Source organism: Papilio machaon, chromosome 27 (genome assembly GCF_912999745.1).
Source record: "Papilio machaon chromosome 27, ilPapMach1.1, whole genome shotgun sequence".
NCBI classification, from domain to species: Eukaryota; Metazoa; Arthropoda; class Insecta; order Lepidoptera; family Papilionidae; genus Papilio; species Papilio machaon.
Window position 1 is genome coordinate 1,368,603 of NC_060012.1, and position 16,444 is coordinate 1,385,046.

Here is a 16,444-nt window from a genome sequence, read left to right on the forward strand (position 1 = left end):
GTGGAAAGGAAAAGTGACTAAAATAAAGCCTTCGGCGCCCACACACTCATCAGAGTGTACGCGGAATTGCTTCCACTTAATGCCTGTTTTGTGTGGCCGTTGTATTTCACTGGGAGAGCCAGCCCGGCCCATTCGTGCAACTGATGTTGCTAGCATCTACCACTGTTCTATTCTACTAATTCTAGCTCTTCAAAATTACAAAGAAAAAGTGACGTTATTAATACGTAAACTAAAGTTCAAATCTTTATGAAGACGTAAAGTCGCTAGATGATCCTATGAAGTAAGGTCGTAATGAAGTAAGCGACGTCTCTAAAAAAATCAAACAACTGAAATGGAATTAGACAGGACACATAATGAGGACAAATAAGGATAAATGGACCAGAGAAGTAATGGAATGGTACCGCAGAAATGGGAAAAGACAAAGAGGACGTCAAGTAAAGAGATGGGAAGATGATCTACCGAAGGGGTGGAGAAGATTAGCCCGGGACAGAGAAGTGTGGAAGAATCTAGGGGAGGCCTATGTCGAAGGACAACCTGACAAAGAAACTGGAAGCTGAAAATTTTGTTTATACTTATAATTGTTTTGTTTAGTTTTATGTAAGATAATAATATAAGTAAAAAAAAAAAATCTGGTCAGTGAATAAAGGCTTATCTATCTATCTAAAGTCGCTAGATATGAAAAACTGAGAACCGTATTATCGGGAATTAGGGAAGACTGAGGTGGGATGATGACGAAGTAATTTCCTAACAACTTGTGGAAATCAAAATGTTGGTACACTAAGGTAACAAATGACGTAAACAAACATGACCTTGGTCGTAATCCACGGTCAAAGACATCCAATTATCATGATAATGTATTCACGATGCGCGATTAAATGGCACAAGCTCGGATGACTGGTCTCAAGGTGTATAACAACAATAAAACTCGAACCTAATATGTACTAGACTGACTATAAGACTGCTGTAAAGTAAGTCGACAGAACGGATATAACAAACTATGTTAATAACAATAATAAATAATTAAAAAATCAACCCTTAACACAAGCAGCAGCAGTTACTAGCAGTCTTGATGAAATGGATTAAAATAATTATAGAGTCAAAAATATTTGAGATACTAAAAAGTAAGTCTCTGTTATATGGAGTTATAAAATATACGTTTATAACAATGGTAGATGCCTGCATAATAACATCAGTTGCCGGCACACTCGGTGCAATAACAAAGATCACACAGAAGACAGACCTCAAGTGGAAGCAATTTCGCGTACAGTTTGATGAGTGTCCGTGCCAGAGATCGAAGTTTAGTCCTCTTTACCTAAACACAGGAATTCCCTTAGAAAAGGACACATAGGCAAGGGAAATAATCTCTTTCCGTGCAGCCCTTACTGCATCAATTAAAGGTAGAATGTCATCTATAATTGCGAATGTCTATAGGCCGAGGTCGCTTCGTTATTTCGCCTAATTCACGTAATGATTGCCACCTTATTATGAAAAAGAAATATGCTAAAAACTAACCGCCTGCAATTCAACCTTAATATTTAATTCATATTCATAATTTTAAACGTAATGGATAAAAATAATAAAACTTTCTCATACAATTGTTGGTACAATATTAGTATTACACCCGAATTAGCTCGACTGAGCGGTAAGGAGGTCACGGTTGTGCGAGAGCGGGATGAACTATATAGGTTTATTCTTGATAGACTGAGAGACAAAAGACTGAGTTTCATTGAAGAGACGAGGAAAGCCAATACACTGAAAATATGCGTAAAATTAATTTGTATTTCCATTGTATTTGAGTACGAAATATCCATTTCTTATAACTCTATTGGATATCCATACATTTTATAGTTACATAACATGAAATGATGATTTTAATTGTTTCAAATTACCATCAATTTTAGGTGAATCTAATTAAGATATAATACATTTTTTATACACAAAAAATTACTAAGGAAGATATCAGTAAAAATAACTTTAGTAACCAAAATTCCGAGTCAACTTTTTCACAATAAAAAAAAAGTTAAATAATATAATTGTAGCAGTACTCTAGTGTATATACTCCTTAAAAATAATTCAGCTTTAAAAACAATAACAGAGTATTTGCGACGTTGTTAAATTTATTTGTTCCTGTTAAAAGACTTTATAGAGACACGGAAAAAATCGTGTAATGTTTTAAATGCCATATCATGCTCAAATTGTCAGAGAACGTTGAATTTTATTGGATACTAGCTATCGCTCGCGACTCCGTCTGCGCGGAATTAAAAAAAAACTTTATAAGTAAGCCTATGCTTCTTCCAGATTATGCTCTACATTAATGCCAAATTTCATCAAGATCCGTTGAGCCGTTCCGGAGATACATAGATGTTTCTTCAAACATCCATCCATCTAAACATTCGCATTTATAATATTAGTAAGATTGACGACTTATTGTTACTTGTTATGTCATAATAATTTAAAAACCGTCTTTTTATTACTTTTAATATAAACAAAAGGTAGAAATAATATTCTGTATCGATATAAATTTGCAACAAAAATTGTGTATATTTAACCTTAATTAATTGTCCATGAAATCGAAAATTATTTTTAAAAACACATCCATTTCCTTAATCACAAGTTGGAAATAAAAATTCTTGGTTAAATAAGAATAGCAACCATTTTGACGTTAAACGAGTCGGCCATTTTGGAATGCCGTTACAAAACTTCCCGCGCACGCGTCAGCTGACCGTAGCAATGTCACAACGCATTACATTAGATAGAGTATATCACATAGAGATAATTTATTAATAGAAACATTCAATTTATCTTTACTGAGGTTTTGATTTATGATAATTAATTTAATTCTTGAGTTAAAATAATTAAAAACAAATTATGACAAGCATCAATGTTATTTGAATTTTGTTTTATACAATATTATATTGAATGTTTAAAACTTGGCAACAATTAAGGCCAAAGAGATTTACATTACTGTAAATATTAACAAAAGATTGCCTATTAAAGAGTCAAGCACATAATCTCAATTCATTTCTTCTATAAAAACATTAATCCCTACTCTCAAAGGTAAAAGCTAACTTAATCTTCACTAAAGACTTCCATTACCGGTTTATAACTCTGTGTGTAGAGGTTATTCTCTGAACTTGAAGATTGTTAACAATATGCGTAGCACGTAAAACTGTATCTACCAAAAATCTAAATTGTAAAAACAAACAGTACTGCGACCTCTTTAAATGTAACGGTATAAAAAAAGCATTATCGTTACATTAAATTTCAATAAATTAAAGTTAAATATCTATTAAATTAAATTTCATAGCATCCAACTATTAAAATATACAAAGAATTTAAAAGAAAACTTATTTATAGCTTATGTGTTCTTACAGGCTATGTTTTACATCTATGCCAAATTTCAGCAAGATCCATGGAATGGAATTTATGTTGGATAAATAAATACATGTTTGTGAAACATTAGTCGGATCTCAGTTCGGCAAATATAATTTTATAGTACTCGCTAATAATGCTTTAATATAGATTGTAAATTAATTTAACAAATAAATATTGCAAGTAAAAGAAGCATAATTTGCTTTAACAATATCAACGCAAGCAATCGAGCGATGCAGGCAACTTTCGCCCGCTTTCGTTCACCAGCTGATTTGCAATAGGGTTGCCACCTTTTCTGTTTTGACAATAATTCAAGTTTGGTATGGCATATTCGAACTTCGATATCTTCAGATGAAATAAGCTATTTGTATTTAATCGTGTATGAAAGATACTAACCCTCGTAGACAATATAACATATGAAACTGACAAAACCTTTCGATATATCATGTGCTTGACACATTTTGACACATTTTGTCAATTCTACTAACAAAATGTGACTTTATCTATGGACTCACGGTTTACAAGTTATCTTTTTCTTCGTTACTTTTTTGTTGTTTATGTTGGCAACCCTACCGTTGGCTTCTTAGCGTTGTGTTAACTATTGCAAGACGTGAAGTAACGTAGTTTAGCGTTAAATAATTCAGATGACATCCAACGAGAAATTCAATCAGTCATTGTTGGTTTCTAACAAGGCATTGTTCGGGGAGCAATGTTAAAAATTTATTTTTTACGTTAAAAGCGACGATAATTTAATTTTCATTATAGTTGCAAATAATTTCAACCTTTATATAATGAAAAAATGAATAGTCCAGCAGTATTTAGTGATATGATTAATGGTGAGTTATTATTTTTACACTTAAAAAACATAGTTATCTCTCTTTTCCTAATGCAACTGACAGGGATGATAATACGTTTTTGTACAAGTTTATCCGCAGTGGAAACACACGTTAACATTAAGCAATAATTGCGGGCATAGCATTCAAAAAGTCAACGTGCAATGCCATCTAGTTTGAACCGATACGACTGATAAATTCATTGTTTGAACATATGGCTACATAATTCTACTTCATTCAACAATGGGCTTGATGATTCATTTTACTGACTTGTTCACAATTTAATGTCTGATTTACATTATGCCAGTACAGTAAGACAGTAGCGCTCAAATTAGCTAACATACAATTAGCATAATTTAAGAACTAACTGGCGCCAGTGAGCCAAAGCAGTCCATATCAAGCCAGCGTGCCCTACTGTATTTTATAATGCAAACGAAGCATAAGTAACTTTGGATTTCCACTGCATAAACACATTTATATAAATGCAATGCCTTCTTTATACAAGTTTTTCAGTAGAGGAAACCTTTCGTTAGGAAGTAAATATTTTTCCTCTTGTGCAATACATTTTTTTTTTTCATAACATTATTTGAATTTGTGTAAATGATAATGTAATATGTTGAAATCGTAGCTTTTTTAATTCGATAAAAATCAATGATAACAGAATACTATAACATAGTATTCTTAAGATGGGTGCATCAACATCATTATCAGTTCTCTATACGTCCAACTGAGGGGCTCGGAGTCTACCGTAAACTAGGGGTGACTAGGTCATAGACAACCATCCAGTGCGGGTTGGTTGACTTCACATACATCTTTGAATTGCATCACGATGTTTACCTATATCGTCAGAACGTCGGATAAATGAACATATGTATATCGAAAAACACATAGGTACATGGCGAGATCTAACCCAGGATCAGCAAATATTATTATTAACATACTATTAGTAATTTGTCTAAATATGCAATAAATATTAAGTTAATAAACGATTAAACATTTTTTGAACACAATAATAATTGGGTTACGGTTTATTTACAATTCAAGTAGTTATCAGAAAAGCTTAAGTTCCACGTACAAACACGTAATAACGAAGGCCGAGGTGTTTCCACGAAAAAGATTTTCTTGATAAAGCTTTATAAATTGACTATTTAGTGTAAAGACAGGAAAAAAATGCGTCATAAACAATTCGTTAAATTCATAATGCAATTTTGTGCCTCAACCAATAATTTTTACACCTCTGCAAAATCTTCTACCCATTGCCATCATAACCGTATAAGATAAGGCCGGGGTAGAGTAAACAAACAAGAAATGGATCAATAGCACCAACAACAATTTAAAAAGTAATAAAATTTACTTACAATATCATGACCCTGGCTGCCACTCCTGACCACCTCGGGCGCCATATACTCGATGGTACCACAGAAGCTGTACGCTCGACTCTCTCCGCCGCAGAACTCTTTGGATAGACCGAAGTCCGTAAGCACGATGTGACCTTCCGCATCCAGTAGAATATTCTCTAACTTGATGTCTCGGTAGATGATGCCGAGCTGGAGAAGAAAAGAATTTAGAATCAATAATCAATAAACCAATACTAGAATCTTTACTCAACTTTCTAGTTATCAACTAAATCAGCTTTTAAAAAATTCTTAAGTAGTAGTGGAAAAAAGAAATCGAAGTCACTAAATTCAATTGTTCCTATTCTCTGAATAGACAGAATCAATTATATTATTGCATCTCCCAATTTGTTTTCTTTACTTTTTATTGACCTTCCTACTTCCTAGATAAAGTAATGCAATCAACTGTGAAGATTCAACGATCGTTAAACATTTTAAAGTTAACAAAAACTATTTAGATTTGGATAAACTTGTAAATTTATTTCAAGAATCTTCTATAGTATCAAATTTCAACCGTTCTGAAGTTGGATTTAACTATAAACTAAAATAAGTTGTAATAAGACTTAGAACATCCCTCTTATGTTTCATTGACCTATCGAATTCTGTCGTATAACCAACTTCTCACCTTATGCAACTGTTCAAGTGCGAGTATAATCTCTGCGATGTATATCCGGACCTCGTTTTCATGGAAGTGTTCCCTCTGGTATAGATGTGTGAACAATTCGCCACCAGCTACGTAATCTGCGAAAGGATAACGAGTATTACGCATAAATGTAAACAAAAAAAAGTCAATGCTTCCCGAATCATCCCAAACCATCAAATTTCTTTATCTCACCCTTGAAAGAATGTCTAACCACAGAAGATGGTATCATAACCGAAGAGCATTTCCATCAACGAAACATTCACAAGAACATTATCATTCCTCGCATTATCATTGAAAAACTTAGATATTAATATGTTAAAGATTTTAAATACAGTAAGTACAAAATCCCGTAAACATTTTCTCTCGTTCCGTATTTCGGTAAGGTTTTAACGTAAGTTAAAAAAAACAAGTTGCATTTAGGTCTCGTGTTATACTTTTATCGCCGTCTCCCTCGCAACTAGGTCAAACGCTCACTTAGATATTTCGACCCAGATCTGTGTACAATCGGCTACATAATCAATTATCATACATATAACTATAGTTTATATTTTGATTTAATGATTAGTCCAATGTGTTTATTTATACAACCTGTCGCCCGTGACTCCGTCCGGGTGGTATTTAGAAAAAAACTTAATTAGAACCTGTGTGTTCTTCCAGACTATGTTCTACATCTAAGCCAAATCATCGAAATACCTGTAGCCGTTCTGGAGATAACTTCTATCCATATTTTGATGGATGGATGTTTGTTAGAATTAGATGATTTTACATTCGCATTTATAATATTAGGAAGATGTAAATATTTAAATTACAATACAAAAATAACAAATTCAATACTATCATGTGCTACAATGAATAAGATATGTTATTAAATACCAAACTATTTTTATTATTGCTTCTCTCAATTACATTAACACTTTCGTGCGCGATTGTACAGGAGACGCTCCTTATTATGATAAATCGCTCGTGTGCTCTTGGATTTAGTCATGATATTGTCATTATGTATTTTCTAATGTTCTAACATTGTACACTGCAGCGTAGCGTTAGTCTTTCGATTTTTTTCAATGAAATGATAAAATTCAAATATTTAAAGTTAACAATAAAATAAAATTATTACGTACTTCATCCAATATATTGAATTTCAAAAGACCTTGACACAGTTCTTAAACTTTAGGTATAGATTAAACATTAAAGAAAAAAAAACTTGATTCGTGATTTGGTTAAAGAATAATTATTTGTAGAGCAGATAAATGTTAAAAGTGTTTCGTGATGAAAATATTTAATTCAACTAAAAAAAAACTATAACCAAATTGGATTACTAATTTCAAATTGGATTTTAATGAATGTGGATTACTAATTCAACTGGACATATTGTATAAAAGCCTATGAAGTGTATAGACCTAAAAATAACTCTACCATCGGCACAGTGGTCAAATGCTGTACTTAACTTTCTTTCAAAGACCAATATTCTACAAGACCTTTTTCAAGATTTTACTTTTTTTGATAACCCTCTTGCTTCTATATTTCTTCAATTTGTGAACCCTTAATTTCTCGCCATTATAAATACCCGCCAGCTCTTCTATAGAGCTCAGGGGATCCACCTGGATCACTTTGGGTATCAGTGCTGACTAACTCAGTAGACTAATGATTTTGGTAAGAACGTATGTTACTATGTATTAGACTTCCTTTGTGATGTCAAAGATATGGCCCGCAATCGCAATGTATCACGGAAAGAAGAATCATGTTTTTCAGAGCTTTTAGACTTCATTCGATTCTAATTGAATAAATAAAATGATATAAAAATTCACTTCATTTCCTTTTCAATCTGGCCCACCTAAAAATTTAATATACGGCCCTCTGTAAAATTGAGTTTGACACCACAAGCTTAGACCTTAAACAACTGAATCAATTTTGACTTGTGAGGTGTTCATTAGATTCGTATTAACACTTTGAGTGTCACAGGAGTTCAGGCAGTTGTTTTTTTAAAGCAACAAATCGTAGTTATCAATTGATATAACACAAATGTGATTGTGTGTAGATCAGTAATGACAGTGTGGCAGACACTTGATTAGCTACTGTTAGATTGTGTACAGAGTGCACAATACATACTATGAGATTACAAAGTTTCCCAACGTGCAACGATGCAAGATTATGTGTGGTCCAAGTGTTGAGAAATGGCGTGTCACGGATATTTTTTTAAGCTATATATTGGAACGAAGTTCCTTATCGCGCGTTGTGAAAGGGGGCTAGACGGAAAAAATTCTTACGAAAAGTTGTCACGACACTTTTTGCTATAGTAAGTATGTTAACGACGAATGAGCGCTACTTCACAATGACAACGACGTGACAATATATAACGAAAATTCATAGAAATAAAATTTACTTCTTGTGAAGACTTAAGTTTTTTATTTATAAAATAAACATTGGTTCCTTCACTAATTAATAGAAAGAAACTTCGTTCCATCCGGGTGTCCCAACACACCTCTCAAGTTTTTTTATTATTGTAACAGTCACATATTCTTAGATATTTCCAAATATCAATATTTGAAAAGGTTTCTAATTAATTTTTTTACAAGAATATCTTTTAAACAACATGCAATAGACTAGTAAACTAACTAGATAAATAAGCATTAATCAAAATAAAACAATTTGGCGTCCGATTAGGATTCGTACTTTATTCTTGCAAACATATTAAGAAATCATTAATCCTAAAACATCTAAGTTTATAGATTCAATTAATTTTAATAATTTGCATTTCTTATCCACTATATCCTCTATCTTAAGTCACCGCTCAAAAGTACACGTGCAAGCGAAGAACAAAAGGTAGGGTGCGGGGGGTGACTAGCAGAGCGTCCGTCGACAGGTCAAGGCGACGGAAATCGCTCCGCTTGTGAAATATGCACCGCGGAACGTAAGTAGTGGTAACTGGAGTTATTGTTTTAGTGTTTATATATACCAATAAAGTAACATATACTCAAAGATTTTTAAAAAATATAAAAGGTTGTGACTAAAACATTGGTAAGGAAATAATACCAAATCAAGACCTAAATTTTTTAAATAAAAAACGTTAAGAATATACAATAAAATTCCGCTATTCATTTTAAATCGACATTTTGTAATTTTGTGGTTATTGATATAGGTAAAATGTATGAAGACATCATAGAACTTGAGAATAAAAGATGTATTTTATTATCTCTTTGTTTAAAAGTTTTGGGTTCAAATTTGAAATAATATAAGTATACTAGTGGAAGCCCGTGACTTCATTAGCCTATAACATGCCCGCGTGCATCAGCTACCTTCCCATACAAGTCACGTCAAAATCGGTCCAGCCGTTCCGGAATTTATCCGGAACAAATATACAGACAAACAGACAAAAATGTAAAAAATTGTTTTTTCCTTAACATCAACGCAAATCCATTATTAATAAGAAATATGTTTTTTTTTTTCGTTATTACATACAGAAACTCCAACTTTATTACTCTTAATAGATAATCAATTTTGTGTCTTTGAAACTAATGTGATTTTATAAGCATTACATTATTAGCGGATTTATGGATAAACAGTACAGCATTAAGTTATTTCCCTTGGGTTTAGCAAAGCATGTTAGAGGTAAATGTAATGATCGTACTCGAGGTCAAAATTTCTATGGAAACAGTTCGCTACATTATCGTTTATTATATTGTTTCTATGCGGGATTCCGACATCTTCTACATATTATTTTTATTGATACTTTTGTATTATTACTTCAAGTACTATAAGGAATACACTACGTATTAAGGAAAAAAATATTTACTCAAGGAGTATTAAAGAATTCATTCAAGATTTTTTACAGACTTATACTTGTTTGTATCATTCATTCAAAAGGGAAGTCATTGGATCTCTAAATACATGTTATTAGACGCTTTTGTATTAAAGTTTTTAAACAACGAAACAATACCTTAAAATGATCTAATTAGCTTTTCTTCGAGTTCCAAACATCTATTTAAATTATAGCTTTCGTTCAACATAGCCTTATTTATTAATTAAACAATTCTATGGTTAACATCGATTTATAATCCTGTCTGTTCCAATTAGACTTAATAGCGCTAAAAGAAATTGTCGCAACCATCAAAACAGAACAAAATGTACAAAGAAATACACAATAGACGGTAGTTGATCTACAATTATAACAAACTACAAGGTAATTGCAACCTTAATACCTACACAATAAAGTGTATTATGCACAAAGGTGGTCAATTTGCGTAAGTCTAGGCTCCCCTTGACCCGCTTGTCAGTAATATCGGGTACAGAATCACATCAATCATGCTTAGCCATCGTCTTGATCGATTATTTGACAGACAAGACAATACGGAAACTGTATCTTTTCAATTTTAGAACCACTGGTTACATAAAACATCTTGTTATTAGATACATCACTTAACACTTTCACTGGCAGACAAGAATGGTGAGTTTGTTTTCATAAAAAAAAAAAAAAAACAACAAGACAGTGATAATACGTCGAAATACAATTTATAAACAGGGATGGCAAATCAATGGTACGAGATACAACATTTTTGGGCACGTCATTGATTACAAAATTCATTATGCACTACAATTTTTTTTTTTACATAGGTATAATATGAGGAGAGACCGCGACTGATACACAACGGGATGTTCAAATAATTCATCATCATCAGCTCACTATACGTCCCCACCGAGGGGCCTACCCTAATTTAGTGGTGACTAGGCACCAGTCTACTACGCTGGCCCAGTGCGGGTTGGACGACTTCACACATATCTTTGAATTTTTTCTCAGATATGTCCAGGTTTAATCACGATGTTTTCCTTCACGGTAAGAACGTCGCATAAATGTACATATGTAAATCGAAACTCGAAAAACACATTGATACATGGCGGGATTCGAACCCAGGATCTGCAGATTGCAAGTCAAGTGCTTAACCCCTGAGCCACCGACAATCAATAAATTTCAAAGTTCAAATAATTACTAAGTCAAAATTATTTGATCGCGCGTCTTATGACTTCATTGAACATTTCTTGTGGGTAAAATACATGCAAAATAAGAAATATACCATAATTTATTTAAAGCTTCCTAACGAAACCAATTTCTAGTGTCAATATAAGAGTGGAAACATCTTATCCGCTTGTTCTACCACGGCATCCATACAAAAAATCAAAGAGAATTACAGAGACAACATATAAAATATTTCAGTTTTCATACAATTTCAGTAAAAAATAATTAAACATCAACAAATCCTAGCAAAGTCAAGATGGCATATATTAACCGACCAAAGTAAAAACAAGTACTTTACTAAATACTATTGGAAATTCAATTAGGCCGTAAATTATAAAAGGATAACGTTTGTCCTTCACAATAACAGGTCACCTTGAAACCGAGCCACCAGCCCTAGGGTATAGGGACCTTGAAATATAGTAACGAGTAATCTATCTTACTTATATTATTACTAGCTGTTGCCCGCGACTGTCCGCGCGGAATTAAAAAAAAACTTGATATGTAGCCTATGTGGTGTTCCAGACTATGCTGCATATGCATGCTAAATTTAATTGAGATCCCTTGAGCCGTTTTTGAGATACCCTCTTACATTCATCTATGCATATAAACACTCGCATTTATAATATTAGTAAGGTAAAAGCGAATGTTTAGATGGATCAATGGATGTTAGAAGGTATCTCTAAAACGGGTCAACGGATCTCGATGAAATTTATCATGAATATAAAACATAGTGTGGATGAACACATAGTATACATATAAAGATTGCGCGGACGAAGTCGCGGGGGACAGCTAGCAATAAATTAAAAAAAAAAAACAGAAAGAAGGTTCAACATTGTTAAGTATCTATTTCCCAGTGTCGAAACACTCGTATAAAAATTCAATCTCTTTAAAAATACACAATTTATTATTTAGTTCAGTTTGAATTACGCCAGTATCATCTAGTATCAGGCCAAGTACAAGATATATGAGGAGACAGAATTACATCCAATAAAATATATACTAGAACCTGTATACGTGAGTCTTACGACGTACGACTGTACTTCCTAATGCAAGGTACGATATCAACAAAGTAACAAAAAGATAATGTAGATTATTTGTTGTAATGCAATTCTAAGGATTGATTTCTTTCCTTCAATAAGCAATCTAAGGATAGAAATAGCAGTCTTAAATAGAATGTTTAGTAGGTGAAGTATCAATTTTAATACTTCCTCATATACAAGTAATTAAAGATCGAATATAGATTTTGGAAGTAAATTAATGTAATTATCAAATCCGTTAAATCATAAACTATAACCGCGTTCATACTCTACCATAAAATCCCACTAAAGAAACACTTATATCTATATATATAAAAGAAAGTCGTGTTAGTTACACTATTTATAACTCAAGAACGGCTGAATCGATTTGACTGAAATTTGGTGATGAGGTAGCTCAGAACCAGGAAACGGACATAGGATAATTTTTACCCCGTTTTCTACTTTTTTTATTTCGCGCGGTCGGAGTCGCGGGTAAAAGCTAGTCTAATATATAAAATTCTCGTGTCACAGTTTTCGTTGCCATACTCCTCCGAAACGGCTTGACCGATTCTCATGAAATTTTGTGAGCATATTCAGTAGGTCTGAGAATCGGCCAACATCTATTTTTCATTATTTTTTTTTAACTGCGCGCGGACGGAGTCGCGGGAGACAGCTAGTATAAAATAACAACATCATTATCTCTATTTTATCAACAAGAATAAAGGGTATATCAATATGTTTTTGTCCTCACACTTGAAACCAAGTCACTAAGGCAATGTAATCGAGCCATAGTCAAAGGGTAAAGTTAGTCTGTATTCAACTTACCTAATATTAAATGTAGCTTGGCGTCTGTTTGAAAGGCGTAGTGTAGGGTGACAAGGAAGGGGCACGCTCTCACCGCCTCTAAAACCTGTCGGAATTAAATAAATATTAGTTACATTCAAATAATCAAAAAAACTATTAAAAATACAACACATGTGAGGGAATATCTGGCTTTAAAAGATTATTTTTTAATGTTCCAAAAATTGATGAATTATGGTTGACCTACAATTATTTTCAAGTAAGAAATGATTAGTAAGTATGTTTCAGTGTCTAAAGACCCTTAAAGGTGCGTTTCCACTTGCTCTACCTAGTTAATACAATGTAAGACATTATTCGAATAGTGTTACCAACGTAAGAAGAGCATAGAGTGTATTAAGTGGATTGAAGCCTGTACTGTTCGTACATCTAATCTCATAAGCGTTGTTAGTTGTCGGGTTACCTTACAGTATTTAACCCTTGTGTTAATACAATTACAGGAAATAGGATATCAACACTAAACAATTTAGTTTTTAAATTAAATATGTAAAAACATATCAATCAGAGACATTTAACGGTCACTAAAACTGTACTTAACTGACTAATCCCTGCAGCAATAACCTTAATGTGAATTTTTAAATGGATGTTTATTATGAAGTATCTCCAGAGCGGTTCTATGGATCCGGATAAAATTTGGTAGAACACAAAAACGAACGGTTCCCACGTTATACACTGGTTTTCTTTTTACATATTTACTCAGTATGAACTAACTCTTAGTTAGTTTTTAAAGTAACCAAGTTCAGATATGTTCGGTGACATAATACTAACCTGTCTTTCGGTCCTTGTATGTTCTGCGGTCTTCAATTTCTGTACAATTGAAGCTTTCTTCAAAACCTTCATCGCATAGAGCTTGCCCTCGTCCACGCCGCATCTCTTTCTAACTAGGAACACTTTCCCGTAAGCTAGAACAAGACAGAAGATTTACATTATAAACCGTTACTAAGTTGTCCGAAATAGATTTCTAGTATTTACTAATTAATAGCTTATAGTAGGATATAAACATTTTATATTTTATTTTTGTCGCCTAAGGCCTTTCATACACAAGGCAACTTAAATTTCGAAACCCGACGATTTTAGTTGTAAAGCGACTTACGCGACACAATGTCATGGAGGTTCACAGCGCGCGTCGCCGTTATTTTGTTCTTTAATCGCTCGCAACCTAACTGTCAAGATCGTCGAGAGAAAAGTTGCTGAAATTTTCAAGATGGCGGACCAATTCTATACAGTTGACATATGGTCGCTAAGATGGTAAATCGCTGGTATTGATCGAAAAGAAGACTCGCGTCGACAATTCAATGTTGTGGGTACGAAGCGCGTTTAATACGATACAAGGATATCCTAAAAAGATTTGCGTTGCCTGAAGTACGAAGGACATAATTCTCAAAAAATCATAACATTTCTTTTAAAGATCTTACTAATATTATAAACAAGCTTTTAGCCGCGACTCCGTCCTCGTGGAAGAAAAAATAGAAAACGGGGTAAAATTATCCTATGTCCTTTTCCTGGTTCTAAGCTACCTGCCCACCAATTTTCAGTCAAATCGATTCAGCCGTTCTTGAGTTATAAATAGTGTAACTAACACGACTTTCTTTTATATATATAAGATAGATAGATGCGAAAATTTTGATGGATGGATTGAAGGTATCTCAAAAACAGCTCAACGGAACTTGATTGAAATTTGGCACAGATGTAGTTCATAGTCTGGAAAAACACATAGACTACATTTTAAGACCTTTTTTTAATTCCGCGCGGACAATCCTGTAACAATATTTATTGTTTACTCGATTGGAAACATTACTAATCTCACTAACTAGTAATAATCATCGCGTGCACCAAGCCCTGTGACCGAGATGGGTAAGTACCGGATGTATCCAGTTACGGGTCGCGCCAGCTGTCCGGATGAGATTTAGCTTGTATTACCACTACTCATGGTATGTTGTGTTGACATTGACTGTTACCATGGGGTTACACAGAAACACATCTATGAAAACAGTATCACTTCTCACGTTCAAAAAGAGGTATCAATAATTTTTGAACAGGTATTTCGAGTGATAAATCATGGTCCTTTTATTGACCTTTACAAGGTTTGGTTTTGATTCCGTCCGCGCGGAATTAAAAAAAAAATAGCCAAAAATAGACTATGTTCTACATCTGTGCCAAATTTCATCAAGATCCATACAGTTATTTCGGTGATAACTTCAAACAAACATGCAAACATCCATCCATCTAAACATTCGCATTTATAATATTAGTAAGATAGTAGCTTTACTTAACTGGTGTAGACAGAGATAGACATCTTTAGTTTTTTTTTTTAAAAGTTAAAGACAAGGTTGATATGTTTTTTTTTAATATATATTTTCTTAATCTAAACTCATGGTAGTCGAGCTTTCCATACATTCATTTGTTACATTGAGGTCTAAGAGATTAACCGTTTTTAAAGCGTCATAATCAGTTGGTTTTAATTTCAGTTACACCATACAGTATTGAAAAATAAATCGTAGATTAGAATGCGTACGAGGCATTGTAAATAAAGACTATATTCGCATACGCATTTTCATTTCCTAACAACAGCAAGCGAGGCATTTGCACAAAAAGCTATAATTAAAAGTGCGCTTTGTTTGTGTCGTGCTAGCGACTGCATTGTGGCGGTTTGGTTATTCCTCACTATTAGGATTGTAGCGAAAAAACGAGAAAACAGCAAACACTGGTTAGAAAAATATTAGGTCCTTACATATGAAATTGGCGTTTTTCGTACTGGCCACTTTAATCACGAATTTCTCCTCTTTGGTAAGGAATTCCAAATTCAAATTTGTACAGCTATAGACTCATGTATTTGTGGTTCGATGACCGTCATTCATTTGTTTTTTTTCTTCTGTTTTTTTCTGTTTGCGTCACTCATTTTACAAAATGGAAAACTTAAAATATCGCATTATTTACGAGTACGAGTTCCGCCGTGGCAATAGTGCTGCGGAAACAACTCGAAGGGTGAATGATGTGTATGGCGGTCGTGTTGCAAAAGAAAACACAGTTCGTTTTTGGTTTCAACGTTTTCGTTCTGGAAATTTCGATCTGCAGAACAAGCCCCGTGGACGGTCTGAGACTCAAGTTGATAATGAAGAGTTGAAGGCTATTGTGTATGCGGATCCATCGCAAACCACGTCCGAGTTAGCTGCAGGCTGCGATGTTAGTGATAAAACTGTTTTAATTCACTTGAAGCAAATTGGGAAGATTAAAAAGCTTGAAAGGTGGTTACCTCACGAATTGACCGAAGCAAACCGGCAAACGCGCGTCGACTGTTGCGTTACATTACTAAACCGGCA

The 16,444-nt window shown here is 33.6% G+C and overlaps 1 protein-coding gene across 1 annotated transcript in view; it reads right to left on the bottom strand.

The window, feature by feature from the left end:
* The window catches only part of LOC106708114 (ribosomal protein S6 kinase alpha-4), a 76,593-nt gene that overhangs the window by 28,871 nt on the left and 31,278 nt on the right, over positions 1–16,444 (bottom strand). The window contains exons 3-6 of the mRNA XM_045684723.1: positions 13,893–14,026; positions 13,092–13,176; positions 6,225–6,340; positions 5,564–5,752 (exon numbers count right to left, since the gene is read on the bottom strand). Of these exons, the coding sequence (XP_045540679.1) occupies positions 5,564–5,752; positions 6,225–6,340; positions 13,092–13,176; positions 13,893–14,026 (524 nt within the window). The remainder of the gene's footprint in view (positions 1–5,563; positions 5,753–6,224; positions 6,341–13,091; positions 13,177–13,892; positions 14,027–16,444) is intronic.